At 45.9% G+C, this 18,172-nt stretch overlaps 1 protein-coding gene across 9 annotated transcripts in view; it reads left to right on the top strand.

Annotated features, from left to right (window-relative positions):
- The window catches only part of LOC147458478 (uncharacterized), a 194,676-nt gene extending 178,953 nt beyond the window's left edge, over positions 1 to 15,723 (top strand). For 6 of the 9 annotated variants that reach the window (XM_086513107.1, XM_086513106.1, XM_086513114.1 and 3 more), the window contains 6 exons: positions 2,315 to 2,372; positions 2,559 to 2,687; positions 2,768 to 2,885; positions 13,325 to 13,410; positions 13,486 to 13,601; positions 13,684 to 15,300. In XM_086513107.1, the coding sequence (XP_086369233.1) occupies positions 2,315 to 2,372; positions 2,559 to 2,687; positions 2,768 to 2,885; positions 13,325 to 13,410; positions 13,486 to 13,601; positions 13,684 to 13,922 (746 nt within the window). In that variant the 3' untranslated portion in view covers positions 13,923 to 15,300. Of the gene's footprint in view, positions 1 to 2,314; positions 2,373 to 2,558; positions 2,688 to 2,767; positions 2,886 to 13,324; positions 13,411 to 13,485; positions 13,602 to 13,683; positions 15,301 to 15,345 lie in introns of those variants that run through there. The other 3 variants (XM_086513109.1, XM_086513108.1, XM_086513110.1) reach the window with 3 other exon arrangements.
- The last annotated feature ends 2,449 nt before the right edge of the window (positions 15,724 to 18,172 follow it).

Genomic DNA, 18,172 nt, shown 5'->3' with positions numbered 1-18,172 from the left:
ATTTATCACCGGTCCACACTCATCTAGATTCCATACATCGGAGTCTAATACTAATCAACGAGCATTTTGGTTGAAACAGGGTCAACGCAGTGAGGGGGAACTGGGACTAGTCACTTACTCCTCTTTTCAAGGCCAGAGAAACATGGTTTACAGTGTACAATCCAATGTTTTGAGAGTTGAGCAAGGGGTATCCCAAATGTGATCATGGCAGTAAGGGGAATTTCTTGGACATGGTGAAGAAGAGGGGCTTCTTATCAAAGGGAGGAGTTCCCTCAAGGGGGAAACAGTTTACTTAAGATGAGGATTTTACACCTGCACAAGTAGCATGCAAGAAGGGAAACGTGTCAAAAATGTTTGAGCTGTTTATAGGGATAGGAGGCGGTCATTTCAGAACGCCTGTCAACATGACATTGCACCGCCCATGATGAGATCCTAAAAAAGACAGTATGGAATTGTACTGGAGCAGGTTATTGTGAGGATTCAAAACAAAGATTACCCTTTTTACACGGAGACCCACCAATGTCTAGAAGCCCCCTATCAAGAGTGCATGGATAGGCATGGATGATGTGAGTGGTCTTGAACTGTGTAAACTAGGCAGCACGAGAGGGTCAGGAGGGGTGGCCATAGTATTCTAGGATGAGCTTCAAGATGTAGTGAGTGTGGTGCACTGAGACAATTGTAGCCTGTCTACAAGGTTGCTGTAAAGGCATATACAAGTCACTAGGTGAAACACAGACAAGAGTTGGACTCTGAGAAACCAGGCTGACGAGGGCCTGAGAGGTAGACCAAGGTTTAGAAGTGGACCGGGGATGAGTTGGACTAGCAAATGGGATCTCTAAGCTGGACCACCCTTTGGGCTTCAATACTCTTGACATGCATGAATTTGCACACATCAGTCCACCACCCAATACTTCCCTTATCTTGTATCGGATATTTAGCCCCACACTTGCCGTCTAAGAGTTGTTTCTCTCTTGAGTCTATTTCCATACATCAGTCCACCACCCAATACTTCCCTTATCTCGTATTGGATATTTAGCCTCACACTTGTCGTCTTATAGTTGTCTCTCTCTTGTGTCTGGTCCAAGTAGTCATGCAATCGGTACTCTCTTGTGTCTAGTCCAAGTAGTCATGCAATCAGTACTCTCTCAGCACATCTACCCTGCCCTACCTAGCCTAGACACCCTCTTTGTATCTGAGTCTCTATACATATCTGGTGCTGAGTGTGTGAGACAATTCCTTTGTACTTGGTTCATGGCAATGTATTGAGGTTTGGTTTTGCTGTCTATTGTGTCTACTGTGGTTTAGTCTTTGTTCTATGATCTGGACTCTATTCTAGTCAATTTCTTTCCAGTGGTGTTCTATTGTTATCTGTATGAGACCTGAGCATTCTGCTTTGAGATTATCTACATCACGCGCTGAGCACAAAATTTCTTACTGCCAGCAGCATTCTCTACACACCTCCTAGGATGGGTTTGTTATATGCACTACATATATGGACACACACGTCTCACATGGTATGGGTGCCATTGGACAGATCCATGCCTCCTTACACACTTTTAAGATTGGAGATAGATAGATATGAGGATATATCCCAAGAAGCTTGTGTATACGATATATGTCATCAAAAGGTGGAGTTAGAGGAGCAGCATGTATGCCACTGTACTATTTGCTAAGATATCCAAGGGAGATACCACTGTCTTTTTCATGAAGGCTTTGGACCACTGCATCGGATCATGTTTGAAGATTAAAGGTGCCTTGGGGTCTTGTTAATGAAGCTTAGGGCCTAGGCGTCACAAAGAGATTGTCTTGAAGAACGAGGGAGCAGGGGATCTGTGCTGCCAACACAAAGAGCCATCACATACTTTTTCAGTGCCAATATTGTGCTCCACTCTTTCATCTACTGACCTACCTGCGGACATGGCCATTGCCATCTATAGTGTGAGATTTCCACGACCACGAGGACCTTGCTTATAGCTTCTTCACCATCAGCAGATTTGAGCCCTCTGCCGAAGGAGAAATGCACAACTATTGAGTGGTCTCTCCCCCGCAGTTAACCCTGATAGGGACAACACACTGAGCAAAGGCACTCGTATGACTTGCCAGTGTAGCCTACAGCTCTAAAGTCCTTCAGAGCTTTTTCATTTCTATGCTAACTAGGGATTTTTTTAGTATTATGCTTTTCTTTGGGTTACCTTCTATGGGTAAATATATCATCAATTGAGCCCTGTTCTGGTCTCATGGACGATTTTGGTCTTTAAGAGACGTGTAATATGTTTTTTCCTTTGTTGATTGTGTCTGGGTTATGTTTGAACAGCTGTTTCCAAGACCAGAAAAGAAGAACTTCAGCGACTGCAAATTCAAATTCTGTCAGAGTATGTACTATCATTTATATTCTCATATCGGTAATTTCAAGTGCTTAATCTCAAAAACTGCATCCCTCCTGTCAAACTTGCAAGTAAGCTTTCTGTGTTGTGGTTCACATATAGCCAAAGAAGTGGTGGATTCAATATTTTGTTACTAGAGTAATATTCTTGCCCATGCCCACCTGGTGTTTTCAGAGAACTTGTGGCTACTCGAGAAGAGATCTCAGCTCGCTTGGAAAGGCAAAGGCTTGCTCGTCACAACCGACAATTAGCTCTGGAACAGGCAACATTAAGAGAGATTGAACTTCTCCAAGAGCTTGACAGGTGACCATCAGGCAAATAAGTGCTCTGGCTGACCATGCCATTCAAGGGATTTTCCACCTAATACATCCCACCTGTTATAGGGAGAAAGCTGCAGAGATAGAGAGGGAAATTGAACGGCAAAAAGTTCTGGAGAGGGAACGTGCTAGAACGAAAGAGCTAAGGCACAGCTTGGAGCTTGAAGCTGAAAGACGTACACAGGTATCATCCTGTCTTGCTAATTCCTGCTGCAACTTTAATGATCTGAATCATGTTCTAATAGTTGTGAGTGATAGCAACTGTAAAAGTCTTAGTTTTTCTTTTTTTGTGTGTGAAAGTGTGCTGAATATGGGCCCTGCGTGCTTGCTTTGTGAGTGATAGCCTGTTGGATATGCATTGCATTGGCCATCTCCTGACGGGGATGCATGGTTGTAGAGGGGTTGACTGGAAATGGGTCTTCTTGGAGACCTGTTGTGGCTTTGTGGACCCCCCCCCCCTCCCCCCCCGGCCCCCCTGCGCCAACCGCACCCCACCCTGGAAAAGTAAAAAAAGGAGCAGCATTTCAACCATTGGCATTCAGATCTCTTTGAATACTCAGGAACACATTCTTAACTCGGTAATGGTCCCTGAACCTTGCTCACAAGTTTGCAAAGTTATTGGAAGCCTATGCTCTGCAAGACCATTGAAGCTATACCAAGGTTTCTCTTTTACGCTGCAAATTTTAATTCATGAATATCTGCCCCTATGGGGAGAGTACTTAAGTCTTATAAGTGCAGTTTGATAGAAAGCTGAGTTCGACTCCTTCGGATTTTGCCATATGGACACACTGAAGGTGATACAGTGACCGCTAGATTCCCAGGGGCTTCTATGTTCCACATGTATATGATGTTGAGCCATCCCCAAAGGATTCCTCTGTAGTACTACCACAGAAAGTGTTAGCCCTTCTTACCTAGTGGAAGTCCTCCACCCCGCTTCTGCTACCTTCTTTGGCACCTACCTCTACCAGCTTTTCACCACCCTCATCACCTCCTCAAGCACACTTTCCACCACTTGTGTTACAAACGGCTCCTGAGCAGGCTGCAATGGAGGAGCTGACTAGCATTTTTGCCAAGGTCAACATAAAGTTTCCAACTTTCAAGGGACTCTCCACAGAGGATGCAGACGATCATGTGAGGAGGTTTCTATCTCTATGCAGGGGTCATGGCCTCAACAGAGAAGATGCCTACCTAGTGCTCTTTCCGTCAACCTTAGATAGCTTAGCAAACAAATGGTACATTCAGTTTGCTGAGTCTACTTCAGTTCTCTTGGAAAGTGCATCTGACCCTTTGGTTTCCTTACTCAAGGAACTGGAAGCACTAAAATTATAGTGAGTTCTTCAAGAGGAGAGGTCTTTCTCTTTCCGATAGGAGAAGTCCCCACATCAGGAAGCTTTGGGCCCAGCAGGAGTCTAAGTTCGTGGTCTGGTGTAGCTTGTGTCACTCTCCGGGCATCCCCACAAGAATTCCGGCCTAGTGCTTATTGCCACTTCTATATGAAGACAAAGATTGTTACAACTTGAAGGGATTGCGGCATTCACAACAGAGCCTCGCCCCTACTCTTCAACAAGGGCTGGCACCCACCTCCAACATGGTCTCCCCCTATGGCCAACCAAGTTACATGCCCCCTTTGTTGACCACTCCACCTATGCAAGGGATGCAAGGCACTTTTCCATCTCATACTTTTTTATTATGATAACACTCCTTTAGCCCCTCAGAGCTTCTACATATCGGCTATCACCTCCACTCCAGAGCAGACCTCGCAACCACCTCGTCCCCCGTCTCGTCCATCCAATTGACCATTTTTGTGTTACACAGATGAGAGGAATATGGGCACTACCAAAGCAAATGTCCTCTTCTCGAAGGGTCTCCTCCTTGTTGACATTGCCCAGATGCCAAGGATCATTACAACAAAGACTTTCCAAAGCAACGCACTTCCACATCTTCGAGCCCAAGTCAAAGCCAACCGGAATTTAAATTTCCAAAGATAAATCTAAAAGCAGTTAGCACAATCCCTCAACCACCACCTTCTACCCACGTGATTGCCAAGTTGCAAGAAGTAGAGGAGGCCGCTGGTGTCCTCCCTAGGGCTTAGAGGGCTGTCCTCTGGCATTCATCTTCCATCAATTGTCTCGCCAATGAATACACCTCTGCCAGTAGCTATCAAGCCATCAACTAGCGCTAAGAGCGAACCAATTTCTCTGCTCTCTAACATCGATGGGGCCTTCTTGGAAGCCGTAGCCGACCTACAACAGATTGGGGCACTGGAGAAGGAGTTGACACCAAGAGAAAAGCCTACAGCAAAAGATATGCTGAAGAACACCTTCCAGCAAGTGTCGCTTTATCACATGCTTCGACTAGATGCAGCTTTTCGAGGTGACACCCTTGCAGTTAATCCATCCTTATAGCCAAGTGCAGGTCCTAGTGACAGGCACCTCTCGATATAGCCATTAGAGGCTTATATGATCTCCTATCCTGCTGCCCCCCTAACTGATTACAAAGCCCTTGTCTTATAGTGTCTTCTTTTAGGGCGGCAACACTTTGGTGTGATAGTTGATGGTGGATGTGACATCAACCTGATGCCTGAGTTCACTTTGTTGGCATTAGGTCTCCAGCCTACCCGGCCAGCCCCATTCACAACTACTTTGGCAGACCAAAGGATAGTCTACCGTGTAGGTATAGTGGACAAGGTGCCTCTACAGGTGCAAGACTTCACCTTCAGCTTAGAATTTGTTGTGGTGCACCTTTCCCAGGTCGAGTGCCGCTTTCTGTTGGTAATTGGTAGACCGTGGCTTTGGCACACTAAGGCACCACATGATTGGGGCAATGACGCGATGTGGATTCATACGCCTGGATCACCAATGAAACCAATTAGGCTTGAAGGGGGGATGGATCCAGTGGTGCATCATAGTTCCGTTTATGTAGAGTCAACTCCTCAACTGGAACAACCTCCTCTACTCAATGGTCCGAAGGAAGACTTGCTTGAGTGGTTGGAAGCTACGGAGTCTATGCCTTGCTATGTGGCTCGGTCAAGCAGTGTACCTCTAGTATGAGTAGGCTCTGAGATCTGCTGTAATGATTGCTTCGTTGGCTCTCCTTTGGCTAGTGTAAAGACATATATGATTTGTGTCTGAGGCTTTCTTTCCCCTGATGTCCTGAGCAAGCTCTCCCTAAGTCTACGCAGCTCTAGCAGGAACAATCCGAGACACCTCTGATCCTTGTATCTCATGACTCTAGAAAAAGGTCCGAACCCTTCTTTGAACAGACAGTGGAAGTGGCCGCGTATCTCATAGTATGCCGGACATTGACATGTGTAGTGCAGCTCTGTCTCTGGCTCTAAGTTACGTAGGTGACATATCCTGGTTCCTGCCGACACCCCTCGAAATCGGCCAATCTCGATCTGGAGCTGATGTGAGGGTGTGCGTATCTGTCAATAGCGCATCTTATCCCATGAGAGATAAGTGTGTATCCATGTATGCAGGCCTAGTTACAAAGCCGTCCTCCGTGAGTTGGAGAAGATGCTCTTTGTAGAAGGCCATCTTCCTGCCAACTCCTGTGTCGGCTGTATCCATGTGCTCCTGGTATTTAGCTGAATCAGATCCTGATGTATGAGTCTGGTGATCTATGTCCGCGTGAGAGACAGGGAGGGTGCATCCAGGGAGTATTGAAGCGGAGGTAATCTATCCATGTTGAGACCATGCGACTGAAACCATGTTGTGATCTGTCCGTACCAACATGTTGTATCGCCTTATAGAGCTAGTTGTCGAGATGACTCCAGGGCAAGCCGAGCGTATCTGTCCTTGGGGAGATCCCATAGACCGTCCATAAAGGATACTGATCTCGTCAATGCCTCCACCACGAGGAGGGGGGGGGGGGGGGGGGGGGGGGGGGGCTAGCTTGGCTCGGATTATCTCATGCGGTACTGAAGCCTTAGCCCGAATCATCCGAGCGATCATAGAGACTAGAGGCCTCTCCATACATGTCCATCCATCTGTGTTGCCAGATCTCCGATGGTGGTCTACTGAGGGTCCCCATACCTAACTCCATAGAGCATAGCTAGATTCACCCGAGTGTCAAAAAGCCAAAGCTTGGTTCGCGGTTCTTGAAACTAAACTTGCGAACACATCCTCTCCAGCCGCCCAAAGCTGCATTGCTCTTGTCAGTCTAGTCTTTGATGGTCTCCTTAGTGAAAACCCTGGTCCACGGAAGACTACCCCAAGATAAGTATATGCATCTGTGTACTCCACAGTTTCCTGGCCATACATGAATGTGGGTGCCGACCTCCTGACCCATTGTGATGTGGTGTTAAACACCATAACCTTGGTTTTCCTCAGATTGACAGACAATCCACTGTCACGAGCAAATGTATGCAGAGCATCCAAATGACGCTGCATCCCCTCTGGAGAGTGAGAAATCAGCACAATATCATCAGCGTATAGTAACAGCGGAATCCATGTCCCTGCTAGCTGAGCTCCCCTGTCCCCCTAACACTCTACATAGTCCGAAAACTCATCCACATACATCCAAAAAAGAGTCGGGGATAGGGGGTATTCTTGCTTTACTCGAATAGTGGAGTGGACCATGTCAGACATTCCCTTAGTGGTGCGTACCCGCCCCATCACTGTCCTGTATAGAGCCAGAATACCCCATATCAGCTCTGTAGGCACACCCATGTCCTGTAGTCTACGTATAAGTCTGGCTCTCAGCACTGTGTCAAAAGCTCTGCGGAAATCCACAAAGCTACAATAGATCCTCTTGCCATGGTGTCTACCCTCTTGAATGCCAGAATCTGGTCAAGAGTGGAGAAACCTCTCCTGAAACCTGCTTGCCGTGGTGCTCTTATGCCCTCTTGCTTTGCCCATCTACTTAGCTCCTGCTCAAGAACGGATGCATACAACCTAGCTAATGTGTGACCAACCATGATGGTGCGATAATTCGTGGGAATCATGGGATCTCCCGACTTGAAAATAGGCACAATCGTAGACAAACTCCAAGTCTCCGTGAAGCCTTCATACATGGCTCGACTAAACATCATAGCCAGGAGATCTGCAAGCATATCTCTGGCATGGATGAAGTGCTCTGCTACCAGACCATCATGATCATGTGCTCTCCTTGTCTTCATCCTGTCAATGGCTTTCCTTACCCTCTCGGCAGTAAAGAAAGAACATGTCTCTGGGCATGTCTCTAGTGGGTTCGGCAGAGGTGGTTGCCCGGATGTTGTGTAGAGAGATGTGGCATATTCCCCCCATGTCTCAGTGGAGGTGACCGGAGGTGACCGCTGGTGGTGGTGAATGCTCGTGGAATAGCCTCCATGCTTCGCTTGAGTCCTGACTGATAAATAGCTGTTATAGATCCCGCTCTAGCTGAGATAGATGGGCCCTTTTCTTTCGTCGCACTCTCTTCTTCATTCTTGTATCCCTTTCCCTCTGCTGTGGCGGCCCTTCGACCATGAGGAAGCAGAATGGCAAAGATGACCGGGTGGAGGATGCAATCCAAAAATGCAAAGAAGAGCTGAGCGAGTCCATCAACATGATCAACCGCCACCTCCTAGGTACTATCAACATACTCGACGCGCGCGTGGCAGCACAGGAAAGCACGATACTCTCGAGGATCGCGTGAAGGCCCAAGATGAGGAAATCGCACTACTCAAGAAAGAGCTTGCAGAGGTGCAATCGCAGAATGCCCTCGAAGAGGGAGAGCTTCAACCCTTAGTAATTGAAGAGCTTAACACAAATAAGGAACAAGTGCGGGCCATCAAAGGTGGGGAGCAACAAAAAGAAATGACTACCTCGTGGGTAGATGTCATCACAAAGACCCAATAAAAAGCAGAAAAGGCCGAAAAATGGATCGAGATTGTCAAGAAAGGAAAAGGCAAGGAAATAGCCCCCACCCCCACACCAATCGTCATCAACTTGACACTAGAAGAGGAGCAAAGGAGACGTGTGTGGGCCCTACACGGCAGGATATGTGGCCTCAAAGACCAAGATAATGTGGATGAAGAGGTGAAAGAACTCATGACTCTGGTGGGGGTCCACGAGCAGACGCACACGAGGGCCTGGAGAGTGAGCACTAAGAAAAACGGAAGCAACGGAGAAACCTCGAAGGAAAGGGCACTCATTGTCCGCTTCCCCTCCATGGAAGCGAAGAAGGACTTCTTGACGAAGAGACCGACTCTAAAGAAGAGTCGTATCTTTCTTGGAGATGACCTCACCCTCTTGCAGATTGCTCATATGCAAGAAGTAATGCCGGAAATTAGAGCAGCAAGGGAAAAGGGAAAGATTTCTTTTTACAGGTATGGAAAGGTGGTGATATTGGAGCGATGCTCTGCATGACGGTGCGAGACCAATGGGACCACATTAAAGATGGCAACTTGGAATTGTAATGAGTCACTCCGCCTTGATGTAGGGGCCTTTGAGGATAGCTTCACGGGGAGAGACATCATTTTCTACTCTGAGATGCATCAAGCACTTGGACAATCCATGCCATAGGTGAGCGGATATAGATGGGAGACAGCCTGTAGACAGGAGACCAAATCGGAGCATCGAGGACGGGGCTCAGGGGGGGTGGCAGTTTTATTCAGGGAGGAACTGCAGCCACTGATATATATAGCACGCAAGGATGAACAATCTAGGTACATGTGGGTGAGGCTCATGGCAGATACCTCTACATAGCTATTTGTTACTTTCCTCCTAATACGTTAGTATATGCATCACCTAGAGGACAATCCCCCTTTGCTATTTTGGATAATGATATATGGGAGTTTTCCAAGGATGGTGACATTATCATACCAGGGAGAGAGAGAGAGAGAGAGAGAGAGAGAGAGAGAGAGAGAGAGAGAGAGAGAGAGAGAGAGAGAGAGAGAGAGAGAGATGATGAAATGAAATTTAATATTAACGTCTTTAAAAGGCCAAAATGACCTATGAGACCAAAAGGTTACATGTGGTGAATCTAATACCAGGTCTGGGTACAAAAAGTACAAAGACCTGAAAAGAAAATAGTGGGTAGGAGTGGGGTGAAAGCTAATACAAAGGGGAATACAAAGGGTGAGCTGATACAATGGAGCTCTCTAACAGTCGAGGCATCATATACATATACATCAGTATCCGGGATGGCTCCTATGTCACGCTAGTATGGTATGGATCCTCTTTTGCAATCTGCGTCGATGTCGAGAGGGCCCCCTCATCCGTGGGCGACGTGACCGCCCCAACTCTATATGCCTTTGGTGCCTCTAGTGCCTTTGGTGTTGTTATGTTGTGGAACTCCTTCTATGAGGACTGAAAGAAATTTGTAATCTTCCGCTGTCTCTGGATCTCTCTCATTGTGCCCCTCTTGAAAAGGTCCTCTCTGTGTTTGCGAATGTCCAGTAAGTATAATCGGAGGCATCTCTGATCCTGGTATCTCATGACTCTAGAAAGTGGCCCAAAACCCTCTCTGAATAGACAGTGAAAGCGGCCTCGTATCTCATACTGCGCAGTGACATGTAATGTAGCTCTATCTCTGGCTCTATTTGGTACACGTGACAAATCCTGGGCTGAGCGGGCATTCCTCTAAATCTGCCTGTCTCGATCTCTAGTTGATGTGAGGATGTGCGTATATGACCAACAGCACATTGTATCCCGTGGGATAGATGTCCATGTATCTTGGTCTAATCACAAAACCATCCTGCGTGAGTGGGAGAAGATGCTCTCTATAGAAAGTCATCTTCCTACCTAGCTCATGTGTAGGTTGTATCCATGTCTTCTTCATATCCAACTGAATCAAGTCCCGTCTGATGAGCCTGGTAATCTCTGCCCTAGTGAGGGAGATGGATGGTGCATCCAAAGAGTATTGAAATGGGGGTAGCCGGTCCATATTAAAGCCATGTAACTGAAACCAAGATGCCATTTGTGCATGCCAACATGATCTATCTCCCTGTAATGCCAGCTGTCGCGAAGACTCTAGTGCTAATCGATCATATCTGTCTCTAGGGGGAGCCCAAGTGCTATGCATAAATGAAACTGGTCGAGTGAGTGCCTCCACTACCAATGAAGGAGCGAGCTCCGCCCTAACAATGTCATGTGGTGCTGAGGCCTTGGCCCTAATCATCCGAGAAATCATAGACACCAAGGGCTTCTCCATACATCTCCATCCATCAGTAGTTCCATCTCTGCTATGATGATCAACTATCTCCACTGCATACAACATTGCCGAAGTGACCAAAGTGTCAAAGAGCCAAAGCTTTGTCTGAGGTTCTTGGAACTGAACCTGCGAACATATCCTCTCAAGTCTCTCCAATGCTGCATAGGCTCTGGTCAATCGTGTATCTACTGCACGCCTCAGGAAAAATAATGGACCACTGAAAACGGCCCCAAGATAAGTGTATGTATCTACATACTCCACAGTCTCTCTACCATATGTAAAAGTGGGGGCAGACCTCCCTCACCCAATGCGCCGTGGTGTTAAACACCATTACCTTGGTGTTTACCAAGGTTCATTGACAATCCACTGTCCCATGCAAATACATGCTATGCATCCAAATGACGCTGCATCCCCTTTGGAGAATCGGAGATCAGCACAATATCATCAGCATATAATAGCAACGGAATCCATGTCCCTGCAAGTTGAGAACCTCTATCACCCTCTGTATGTAGTATGTACATAATCTGAAACTCATCGACATATATCCCAGAGAGAGTTGGAGATAGGGGACAACCCTGCTTCACCCCAATGGTGGAGTGAACAATGTCGGACATGCCCTGAGTAGTGCGTACCTGTCCTACCACTGTCCTGTATAAAGCTAAGATCCCCCATGTCTTGCAATCTGCATATGAGTCTGGCTTGTGGCACTGTATCAAAGGGTTTGCGGAAATCCACAAAGCTACAATATATCCTCCTGCCATGGTGTCTACCCTCCTCAATAATGGCTCTGAGTGTCAAAATTTATGCTGAAATTGCCTGATGCGTGGAAGATTCATAATGTGTTTCACGTGAGTCTTCTAAGACCCTTCGTAGGTGATGTGCCAAAAGATATGCCAGATGAGGATCAGCCAGAAGTTGAGGAACTTGATGAGATCCTAGTACCTGAGCAAGTTTTGGCACATGAGGACAGAAAGGTTAAAGGACAAGTTGCAAGAAGCTATTTGGTGAAGTTCAAGAACTATCCACCTATGGATGCGAAGTGGATGGAAGAGCATGAACTGTCAGAGTCACCAAATGTATTGCAGCTTTACCTTGAAGCCTTTGGGTTACAGCCTACTTATGCCCCAACCCAACGTGTGCAAAAAAGGGGTAATGATAGAGCTAGCACATCAAATGTACATATGAATTCAGTGTAATAGATGGAAATGACAAAAGTATATGGTCTCATTAAGTCATTCGTATCTATGTGTTACGACCTTTCTTGCGGCGGATACACGCGATGATAAAAGAGTGCTAACAACACAAGATCATCAGTGGCGTGTATTTATGGTATGCAATCGAGGACGTTTGCGATTTCAAGAGGGGTGTATGTCACGAGGACGTGGCAACTGCTAACTTTAGTTGGTTGTTTCTTTCCAATGATTTTTGTTTTATTTTTGAGACCCTCTTTTTGAAGGTGAAAATGGTCGGACATTGTATGGCCAATGTGAACGGTAGTTTCACCCGCAGACAGGAAGTTGGTCGGCATTGGAACTCGTATAGTAAAAGGATGTCTAGGCTCAGTTCAAGATCATGTAGGTCCCCCCGTCGCACTTGGCAAGTTGGTGGATACTAGGAAGTGAACTCAATAAAGGCATAATGCCAAGGTGGGGTCACCAAAGAAATGTACCTGAAACTGGAGGTTTGTACAAGTTTGTCTATACTTTGATACCCACGTAGCACCAAAATATGTCTACGTATAATTGCTTCATAGTGATAGAGTATTTAGGTGCCTATCTTCCATAGTTATTTAACATTAGTTTCCATTGAATGGCCATTGCTTTCATGGGGCCCAGGTAAGTAGTCACAAGTTTGGCCTTGTAGATTTGGATTCTCCAAAGTCAATGTCCAGCCATTTCCCAGTTAAGCCAAGCAGCCCATTTGCGCATCGAAAAGTTGGGCCTCGAGAGATGAAGACTAGAAGTACCAGGTGGGGTTTTGATTTCCCAGTCATCCAACTGCACCTCTCCCTTTGCAACATGTGCAAGAGCATGTTATTTATAACTTCTCGCCTTGCAACACATCATTCAAGTACTCTCTCACTCTGTTTATAAAGACAGCAATTGTACATACGACACGTCATGATGAACCACTGAAAGGCAAGGAACGTTGCAAAGATCAAACCTCCTGCTGTTTGACTGGCATGGTTTTGCTAATCGTTCTGCCAGTCTGTGTTAGTCCCTCAGGACTTGGGATTGACTATCGAGGCCCTTCTCTATAGTTTCCAGTTTCAGTTGGCTGCCTTCATAATTTCATGCATTCAATGTCCAAAACCAATCATTTGAGAGATCTAGGGTCCAACTCAAAATACAGCTCCAAGCAATTACAAATTTTTAGAAATTTTAGAAATTTTCAATGGTTATCTGCATTGGGTACTTCTTGTGATTTGATGACGAATCGAGTATATATTGATGTAGTTTGTTTGACTCATTGGAAGGATTTTATCGTTCCCTATTCATATTTTTGTAGAGAGACCTTCAACGAGAGTTGGATCAGAGGGAGTCTGGCACAATTCGCCCATCCCGCAGAGAATTCCCCGGCTCAGGTAGCGGCAGGTATGGTTTCATTATGTAGCATGAATTCCTCTTCACGTTTGTCTATCTCTGTTGAATCCAGAATTTTTTCTTCAGCCGTCCTCGGGAGAGATACCGTGAGAGGGACAGTGGACGACCAAGTCAGGATGCCAGATCCAGTACGGGGGCTGTACGAGAAAACAGCACCACGCCACCTGCTACACCAACTGCAGGTTCCACATTTTATTCACTTAAATTTTGGCAATAATCCGGTATTATCTTACTCTAGCAGGGTATATTTCAGTCAGTCTTTAGTTTTGTCACAGGCTCACGATCAACTGGACGATAGAGGCTTTGAGGAGTTCACAGACGGATTAGGGCAAAGTGGTGAAGGGGGCAGTTATGGGGATGTGGATGGAGGTTCCGAGTTAGAGGCCATAGTCAGTGGCGGCACTTTCAGACTAGGATCACGTTCTTCTCGACCACGGCAGATTGTTGAACGGAAGGAAAGGGAAATAAGACGTGAGGGAAAGTGGGAAAGAAAGCAGAATTAGGTTGACATTAAAAAGCATTTGGAGATGGCTTGGTGTGTTATCCAAAAAGGGGTAATATGGCTTGATCAAACTTTTTGGAGGCAGAAAACTAGTACAGCCATCCACAAGAGGACGTGCAAGATGCAAATCACTCTTTTCAGCTAAATCTGTTTCTGATGGCAAGTGATTGACTTTTAAAGCAATAATCTTGTGTTCTTAACAGCGAACGCAGACAAATGCCCGTTTGCACATGGGGCACCAAAATGCCTAGTGACAACATACCATGCTTGAAAATCTTATCCGCCAATTACATACGTGGGGCAACATGAAGAGCAGTGACAGCTTCGGAAATGAATATTTGCAGGCTGTACCCCCCTTCAGTATGAGCCCCTGCCCATCCGTACATAGAGTTGTTTATAGCGGAATGTGTATATCTGCAAAGAACAAATCCTTATTTTTGTGGTGTGTTCATTGCTCACCAATATTGTCACACGGGATAGCCAGCTTCCAAATCTTCAGCTAGCTTGCTGTCATATATGGTTTACACAAGGTTAATTTTGTGAGAACATTACCAGATTGTTTTCATAAGAACTTTATCAAACTGTTTTCAAAATTGTGAGCCATCGGTTATTGGTATCCAATGCCCCCGCTGGATATTCAAGTGTGCTTTCCAAAGCAACAAAATGGCTGGGTGATATGGAACCACATTGCGATGGTCATAGCCGAGATGGTAGTACAACCACCTCAATGAGCACGGGTCCAATACTGGTTCTAGATGTGGTTGTGGGCTAAAGGGAAATCCATATTTGCAAGATGAATCACTTCCAACAACTCTAGAAGCGGCCCTGCATCTATGGATTTGCTTTGCCAAAGGTGTTTTACGAACAAAAGTTCCTCAGTGGTCTGGTCTGTTTTGGAACCTTCTGCCCCGCCACCTCCCCCCCCCCCCCCCCCCCCCCCTCTCTCTCTCTCTCTCTCTCTCTCTCTTGAAGACGTTAATATAACATTTCATTTCACTTCATTTCTCTCTCCCATATTGTAGAGACCCACAAGAGAGTTCATGGGATCATCTCCATTGTACACCTAATTAGCCCAAATGTGATTGTACCACTTTACCTGTATTTTGATATTGCAGAGACCCACAAGAGAGTTCATTGGATCATCTCCATTGTACACCTAATTAGCCCACATGTGATTGTACCCCTTTACCTGTATTATGTGATGATGATGATGAGGATGTGGGGTGGGCTTAGATACATACCCACTCTAGGTACCCTTATTTATTTTTATTTTTATGTTCCTTAAACATTGTACTATAGTCACACATGGATGTAACCTTTGGGTCTCATAGGTCATTTTGGCCTTTTGAAGACTTTAATATAGCATTTCATTTCATTGACCTCTCTCTCTCTCTCTCTCTCTCTCTCTCTCTCTCTCTCTCTAGAGAGTCCCGGAGACAGATTGCAGATTTTTTTTCACTAGATATGGGGCAGCCAGAGGAGCAGCCACCACTATAGAGCTCGGCCCACACTCATTCGACCACTATTGGCACTCTCATCGACCAAGCACTGGAGTTATGGAGATCCAGACGGCTACGATTGTGGAGAGGGGCTACACAGCATTGACGGAGACTCCAGCAGAGGATTCGAGCCATACTTTTTTGACATCCAGAGTGCATATGAGGATGGATTCTAGTAGTAGTATCTTTGTTCTAGTTGTTTTGTACCCATATATGGTATTACATTCACCATTTTGTAACAGATTGCTCTCGTAGGCCATTTTGGCCTGTTGAAGACGTTAATATAATGTTTCATTTCATCTCTCTCTCTCTCTCTCTCTCTCTCTCTCTCTCTCTCTCTCTCTTTGCAGAGACCCATGAGAGAGTTCATGGGATGATCACCATTGTCTACTTTCTCCATTACATTAGCCCTCATGTGATTTGTACCCCTCTCCATATGTTTTGATATGATGTATTATGTGACGACGATGTTGATGATGATGAGGATGTTGGTTAGACTTACATACGTACTCACTTTATGTACCCTCATTTATTTTAATCTTTATGTTACCTAGACATTGTACTAAAGTCACATATGGATGTAACCTTTTGGTCTCGTAGGTCATTTTGGCCTTTTGAAGACGTTAATATAACATTTCATTCATCTCTCTCTCTCTCTCTCTCTCTCTCTCTCTCTCTCTCTCTCTACGTCAGCATGATGACATATCATGTTGGTATGCACAAATGTCATGTTGGTTTTACCTTCATGGATCTAGCATGGCCAAGCTACCCCCCTTTCAATACTCTCTAGATGCACCATCTGCAACTTTGAGCCACATATAGACTACAAAGATCATCAAGCAGGATCTCACTCAATGGGATGCCAAGATAACGTGGCTTGTAGACAATTTCAGTAAGGAGGGGTTTGGATGACTTTCTCGGATCATGGATAACATGGACCAAAGATACTTGGGACTCTTTCTTCTAGAGATATCCAGGTTTAGAGAGATTCGTTGAGTAGTGGAAAGTCGACACACAAAATGTCAGTTGAGAGAGCTTAGAGGTTTTCCACAAGCACCACTCAAGATGGTACTCTAGGTACGCTCATTTGTTTTTGTTTTAGTTTTATCTTTATATTCCATTGACATTATACTAGAGTCACACATGGATGTAAACTTTTGGTCTCATAGGTCATTCTGGCCTTTTAAAGATGTTAATATAACATTTCATTTTATTTCATCTCTCTCTCTCTCTCTCGCTCTTACACAGTCCGAGATCACCAGGCTCATTCGTCAAGACCTGACCCAGCTAGACTCCAGGAGGACATGGATACAACCGGCGTAGGACCTGGGCACGAAGATGGCTTTCTACATAGAGCATCTTATCCAGGTTACGGAGGATGGTTTTGTGATGAGACCCAAATACATGGACACCCACTTGTCTCATGGGATAAGATGTGTTATTGGCCAGTTACGCACATCTTCTCCCAGTTGCGGATTGAGACTGGAAGATACAGCGGAGTACCAGCAGAGGCCAGGACTTGCCCCTTGTGTGACATGGAGCCTGTGAGTGACAGAGTTGCACTACACATGCTGCTGCCCCGTCTACTATGAGATACGAGGCCGCTTCCATTGCTTGTTTAGAGAGGGTTTTGGACCACTCTCCAGAGTCATGGGATATAAGGATCAGAGATGCTTGGGTTTGTTCTTGCTCGAGCTGTGTAGACACAGATAGCTTGATGAGTGGACAAGCTAGCCAGTCTTAGAGACGGATGACATATTTCTCTAGAGCAGATACTGGACAGCCGCAAGAGCTACTATCACAACAGAGCTCACTTTTGTCTCACACCAGAGGCACACTGATCGATCGAGCGAGTTAGGTGGGAAAATCTAGGCGTCCACGACTGTGGAGGACTACACAACATCGACGGAGGCTTCATCAGAAGATTCGGAGCACTCTAGCCAGGCATGCACGACGCCCGGTCGGACTACTAACCATGGAGGAGATTGATGAGATCCGCCAGTGCCCGATGCTAGATCTCTTGTGATTTAGCCATCCGGCCAGCTGCCCCTTTTGCTTAGTTCACATCAACCAGTCTAGGATCCCATAGTATTTCTTTGTTTTGTTTTGTTATGTTGTTAGTTTGTAACTCTACCTTTCTATCAGATCCACCACATTGTAACTTTCTAGTCTCATAGGTCACTTTGGCCTCTTGAAGATGTTAATGTAACATTTCATTTCATTTCATCTCTCTCTCTCTCTCTCTCTCTCTCTCTCTCTATGGGGTCCAGGTTTGGGGACCATCTGTGAATCATGACAGTTGGAGGAACATGGAGAGACCCTTGGTATTTATGATATCCCGGGTGATTAGAGCCAAGGCCTCCGTACCACATGCGATTATTCGAGCGGAGGTAGCCGCTCCTCCTATAGAGATTGAGGCTCTTACCAGATCAGTGTCCTTTATGCACAGTCTATGGGATACACATAGAGGCAAATATACTAGATTGGCTCTTGAGTCGTCTAGACAGTTAGCGATGTAGGGAGACAAATCATGTTGGTATGCGCAGATGACCTCATGGTTTCAGAGGCATGGTCTCAGCATGGATAGATTGCCTCCTTTTTAGTATTCCCTGGATGCACCCTCCCTGCCAATCACACGGACGGAGATCACTAGAGTCATTCGTCAGGATCTTATACAGTTGGACACCAGGAGGACATGGGTAGAGCCGATGCAGGAGTTGGGCACGAAGATGGCTTTCTACAAAGAGCATCT

Source organism: Adiantum capillus-veneris, chromosome 5, assembly GCF_014529385.1.
Source record: "Adiantum capillus-veneris isolate H3 chromosome 5, ASM1452938v2, whole genome shotgun sequence".
Classification (NCBI taxonomy): domain Eukaryota; kingdom Viridiplantae; phylum Streptophyta; class Polypodiopsida; order Polypodiales; family Pteridaceae; genus Adiantum; species Adiantum capillus-veneris.
The sequence above is the reverse complement of the archived record's forward strand: the minus strand, read 5'-3'. Positions and strand labels throughout refer to the sequence as shown.